The sequence below is a fragment of the Diabrotica undecimpunctata genome, chromosome 1 (genome assembly GCF_040954645.1).
Source record: "Diabrotica undecimpunctata isolate CICGRU chromosome 1, icDiaUnde3, whole genome shotgun sequence".
Lineage (NCBI taxonomy): Eukaryota > Metazoa > Arthropoda > Insecta > Coleoptera > Chrysomelidae > Diabrotica > Diabrotica undecimpunctata.
In genome coordinates this window covers 191,818,644-191,824,716 of record NC_092803.1, presented here as the reverse complement: position 1 = coordinate 191,824,716, position 6,073 = coordinate 191,818,644, and the positions used below count along the sequence as shown (strand labels likewise).

At 34.6% G+C, this 6,073-nt stretch overlaps 1 protein-coding gene across 1 annotated transcript; it reads left to right on the top strand.

The window, feature by feature from the left end:
* LOC140441867 (uncharacterized) lies at positions 1-4,687 on the top strand. The gene is made up of 2 exons (XM_072532826.1): positions 1-270; positions 4,490-4,687. The coding sequence occupies exons 1-2, from the start codon at positions 18-20 to the stop codon at positions 4,645-4,647; spliced, it is 411 nt and encodes a 136-aa protein (XP_072388927.1). The 5' UTR covers positions 1-17; the 3' UTR covers positions 4,648-4,687.
* Positions 4,688-6,073: the final 1,386 nt, after the last annotated feature.

Here is a 6,073-nt window from a genome sequence, read left to right as displayed (position 1 = left end):
CACTAACCGATCCAACGATGAATATCTCGGTAGGTGTCTCTGTGCTTTTCCTTTTGACATTATACTTCAGGAACATCTCCACTCACGAATTAGAGAAAAGCAAAGAGGATGAAAGCAAATACTCAGCACCAGTTTGGTTCGGACCTAGGGTGGGCAGAAAGAAACGGGGATTTCTCGATGAAGAATACAAGAATATTGATAAACAAGAATTGGAAGCTTTATTGGAACTGATTAAGAAGAATCCCTGGACCATTATGTTGTTTAGTAATGGTAAGTTACTCATATTTTTAACTGTTTGTTTGAATATTGAGCTAATTTTACTAGAATGCCGTATTTATTAGTATATATACAGTATTTACTAAATGCTGCATTGTCAAATTCTTAGTTGTTCAAAATACTTAATTGACCATTGAGGGTCCTGGCATTTATATCCATTATTTCCGGTTAGTAGTTTATTTTCACCTTTCTCTTTCATAAGTTAGCAGATTTTCTCTAGGGTTTTTCTGTCCCAAATCTCTTTCTTTTTCTTTCATCTTTTTGATTTATGATCCAAACTCTGAATGGGTATAATACTGTTCGGTACTGATCGAATTATTTATTCTGTCATATATCCTATCCCACTGCTCTATTACCCTTTATAAGACATTTATCTATATCTCTTTTATCTTCTTTATTTTAACTGTTACCCCTAAGTACTCTAATTCTGCTACGTTTTTAAATTTACATTCTCTTTCATTATTTCTTAATATTATCCATTTCTTCTGTTATTCTGCCCTCATGTCCATATGTTTGGTTTTTACTTGGTTTACAATCAGACCACACGTCCCAGTTTATTTTTGGAATTTTGCGAACATTTTATTAGGCTCTTTGCTTGATCTTGTTAAAAATACCTAATCCTCGGTGAAACATATCTTCTTTTTCTATTGTACGCTATGTAGCGTGTACGCATTCATGCTGGTTGTCGAATGTACAGAGATCCTTCTTCTGCTCTTATTATTATCGTACGGATATCAGGTAAACTACACCAGTATCTTATGACTATGAACCTTCAACTTTACTCATTAAGATGCCATTTAGGAGATTATAATTTTTATTTCGTAGAATTTAATCAAAGTATGAAACCTTTTGCTGCTTAACCAGATCTAACAATTATTCCATTTAAACATTAACTCTTCTTAGGAACGCATAATTTGTTACATGGTGGTTACACTTCCGTACGTCAGGATGGGCTAGATGTAGCATTTTAAAACCTGGATTCTAAGGGTTAAGAAACTTCAAGACGAAGAGGATATTTATTAAATTTAACGAAGACGTTTCTAGCCATTGCTACTCTTATCTTCACTTCCAGGTCACAGTTCCACTTGATGTTAAGTGTGTCGTCAGCATGTCTTAGATTTTAAATAGGGAGACCATTTATTTTGATGCCATTTTCGTTCTATTGTGCAAGCTGAAATATCTTTTCTACATAAATATTGAACAGTAGTGGGGAGAGAATACAACCCTGTCTTACACCTTTCTTTATCTACATTTCTTCTGTGTATAGCGAAACATATGCTTATATAAAATAGTGGCATTAGTTTGATTAGTGTCTTTTTTTGATCCTTTGTTGATAGGAAACTGGTTTCTCACGGCATCGTGCAACTTCTCCTTTTTTCTTTTTTATGTTTTAGTTATTTTATTATTTCTTTAAATTCCTCTATTGTCGGGACTTTTATTTATTCTTGGTCAATTTCTTTTATTCGTTGTTGTGCTTTTATAGTTGTCGTTTGGTCCTTTCCGTTTAATTCTGTCTTTCCGTTAAGTTTTCGAAATACTCCGTCCATCTGGTTATTTCATATGTTATATCATCCAGCCTTCTGCGTCCAAAGTTGAACATAGGCCTCCCCTAATTTCTCCCAGTTCTGTTGGTCTTAAAGCTTCCTGCAACCAATTCCCAGTGATTCTTTTGACGTCGTCTGTCCATCGTGTAGGTGGTCTAACTCTGTTTCTTCTCTCTGCTTGTGGTCTCCACACTGTAATTTTTTGGGTATACCACCCATCATTTATTCTGGATACATGGTCCGTATAGTTCCACTTGAGCTATGCTTTGCGCTCTATGACATCGTGACGCCTGTCTTTCTGCTTCTTCGTTTCTAACCCTGTCTCTGAGACTCAGTCCAAGTAACGACCGTTTAATGCTTCTTTGGGCCACTCTGAATTTGGTTGCTGACACAATGCATGGTTTTAACAGTAAATTTACTAAGATATGAATTGGAACTGGAAGGTCAGATAATGGAGTTTAAATATCTAAGCATCACATTATCTAGCTACGGAAAGCTCGAAACAAAAGTGGAAGATTAAGTGAATAGAGCAAACAGAGCCGCAGGTTGCCTGAACGAAACAATATGGAGAAATAAAAATATCGGGAAAGAAAGAAAGGCAAAATTTACAAAACAGTCATCAGACCAATAATGACATATGCGGTAGAAACTCGACATGACACAGAGAGGACAAAAAGGATGTTAGAAACAGCAGAAATGAAAACATTTAGAAAAATTGATGGCAAGACACTATGGGACAGAGCTAGAAGTACAGATATACAACGTAGATGCAAGGTGGGGAACATCAAGAACTGGGTAAGAAATAGAAGAGTAGAATGGAACGATCATATAAGCCGAATGACAACAAATAGAGTAGTAAAGACGGCAAGACACGGTGCCCCAATAGGAAGACGATCAGTAGGAAGACCACGTTAACGATGGAACGACAACTTGCTGGAGGCACACAAGAGAAGTATTTATATTTGTGAACTAATATTTTTTTACAGTCGATTTTTAGATTTTCGCTTGACAAATCTAGTGCCAAGTGAAAATCCAAGCAATCTGTTATATCTACCCTATCTTTATTATGTCTAAGTAATCCTGTTTATTTATACATATAATCTCTTTGATGTAACTCTTGGTTTTTCATCATTCTAATAAGCATTTTTAGCTTCTTTGTTTCTATAATGTTCTTTTATTATTTATAGTTGTTTTCTCTTCTTATTTTCTTCTTAGAGTGCTGTCTCTCTACGGAGGTTGGCCATCATAATGGCTATTTTTATAGTTTCCATTCTTGCTTTGTTTCTGTGGTCTTGCTTGCAGTCTTCAACACATTAATCTTTTCTCTTCTTAATTTTGGTTTTCCAATGTTGTGACCGAGGAGCTGAAAACAAATAGGCTCTAAATTAGCGTTTAGCACTTTATTATCAAATTGTAAAATACAAAACTGTCTACGATCTAAGCTTCTACATAAGAAGCTAAGCTAATCTCCAATTCTCCCACTTGACGGAAACCATTCCTTCTACTTCTACTTCTGTCATATTTCTTAAAGCTAAGTTTAGACGAAGTATTTCTTAAGTTACTACACCCAATATCTGTGGGTGTTTTGCCGTCTTTTATTTATTTGTACCTCTAATTGATCCGTAAAACTCACTTTTTATTTCTATCCATCTTTTTCTTCTGTAGGGACGTGTCCGTTAATAATACTCATTTCCTGTATTTTCCTCTTAATCTAAGATAACACAAACCATTAGTAGTTGCTTAAAAATTTTGAAATTGTATTCTTATCAATATCATCTCATCGATATTGATAAGAGTATAATATATTGATAACCATATATTGACTAAAAACCTTAAAGAAGGTATTGTTTCAGTTCAATTGTTAGAACAGTTGCTTCTAAACTTTAAAGGACACTAAATGGCGCAGGATATTTTCAAGTAATATCTAAAAATGCCTGTCATGTAAAAACAATTTGTAACTTTCTACTTTAAACAATAATATTAAATAATTTGCAAAGAATATACGAACGGGAATATTTATAAATTTTTGGTAAAATCTATAATAATTTACAGGCGCCATCTAGTAACTTTAGTTCTACTATAGTTCACTAGATCTTTATTTTCTATGTTTTAAAGGTTAGATCCAAAGAGAGCATAAGCCTCATTTCTCTCGTGCTGTATTTACATTGTTTACTGAAATATTCGTCAAAGTTTTTTTTTACTTAAAATTTTTCTTTAACAAAATATCATTGAGTTGGTCTCTCTTTTGAAATAATATCTTAATTTAATCATATTTCGTATCGTTTATAGTTTTGGTTTATGTTAATAACATTAGACTATAACAAAGAGAAAAAGTTCTGTATTTAGAAGACTATATCAAATACCGTAAAAGAATTTTCTGAAAAAACATGTTTTTTTAATGTGTAGTCTTGTTTTGTTTTTCTATGTGGCGTTTAGACCTAGAATGTAAATGATATCTCGTTTAAGTAAAGGTGCGATGGTCACATGACTAGAAGAAATTACAAAAAATCTTTCAATTAACCAGATAATTTTATCCAAAAAATATTGATAACAGCAGTTCTTGAGCAGTCGCTATGTTTTTTTCATATTTGCCATATAAAATCAGAACTATTCAAATTTACTAAAAATCATTTTTTATAAATTGAATTAATTATGTTTTCAATTTTTAGGAAAGGGTCGTCTTTTGAATTTTAACCCAAAAGATAGCAGCTTGGAGGGACTCAGTGAAGACGAAATAACGGAAATAGTCCAAAGGTCCATGTTTGCACCCCGGCTAGGCAGATCAGCGTTTTTCCCGAGATTAGGAAGGGACAACGAGATGGAATAAGTTTTATATAAAGTATAATTTTGCAAAAATTAAATGATATGTTTCTTTAAATAACAAGTCATTTTATTTATTCAACAAAAACCCAGAAATTGTAAATAATTTTTTCATTTGACTTATCAGTTATCAAATTTTATTCAGGACAGGAACAAGTTCTTGGATATTTTAGTAAAGTGCTTTCAATAACTGAGCGAAATTCTCTATAGAAGGAAGTTCTTAATCCGAACCGATCATGCTGCTGGTTGTGGTAAATACAGTTTAAGAATCCAGAGGGCCAGATAGCCAAATGGATTGAATAACTCCAAGAATACGATTTCAAGATTGAGCATCGGGCTGGAATTAGTCACAGAAACGCTGATTCTCTTTCTAGAAGGACGTGCCTAGCAGAGTATTCCCACTGCAACTAAACAGAATCCAAGGAGACAGCAGTGCTAAGAACAACGATGGTCAACGACGAGTAGACACCTACTAAGATCAGAGAAGAAAAAGATAAAAATCCAGTTTTATAGAAGATTCGAAAATGGACAGAAGAAAACCGTCAGCCGTCTTGACAAGACATATTAAGCCTGTGCTCAGTAGTTATGACATATTGGGCTCAATGAAAGACAGCTTGCTTAAACGAGTACTGAAAAATAATGATGGTTTAGAGAAGAGAACACAGTTGGTTTTTTCAAAGGGCATAACAGCCGAAGTATTTCTTTACTTATACGACAGTCCATCAGGAAGATTTTTCGATGTAAATAAAACCCTTTAGAGAATTCTGCTGTGTAAAGAACTGGTGTAGGAAATGTACTATCTGTGTTACGAGTAATAAACCTTACCGAAAAAGAAAAGCTCCTATCAGAGAATAATGTTGGACCGATTGAAGGAATAGCTTTGAACATTGCTGGGCCATTTCCAGAAAGTGAAAATGAGGGCAAGTACATATTGATTGTAATGGATTACTTCAAGAAGTGGGTAGAGATCTACGCAATTCCAGACCACAAGGCCGCCACTATTGCAGATGTGTTGATCAAAGAGTACATCAGTTGATTTGGAGTGCCTTTGGAGATCCATACTGACCAAGGAAGAAACTTCGAAAGCAATATGTTTCAGGGAATCTGTAATATACTAGGCATGAAGAAAACAAGAACTACAGCCTGTCACCTGCAATCGGATGGAATGGTAGAGCGAATGAATAAGACAGTTGGCAAGCATTTGACAAAAATTGTGCCCAATCATCACCAAGACTGGGACCAGTACCTTCTGTTCTTCGCAATGGCCTACAGATCCGTTGTTAATGAATCAACGACCCAAACACCAGCCAAAGATCTAGAGTTTGGATGTCGACCTGGAGAAGATGTAGCTGGTGAAGATTATGTGAACGAATTGCGAAGAAGAATGAACGATATACACGAGTTGGTCCGTTCACATCTTCAGATCGCTAGTG

Excerpts from the sequence above, each read along its gene's own strand:
- LOC140441867 (XM_072532826.1), top strand. The coding sequence starts at position 18 with ATGAATATCTCGGTAGGTGTCTCTGTGCTTTTCCTTTTGACATTATAC. Across the intron at positions 271-4,489 it reads CATTATGTTGTTTAGTAATG|GAAAGGGTCGTCTTTTGAAT; the intron begins GTAAGTTACTCA and ends TTCAATTTTTAG.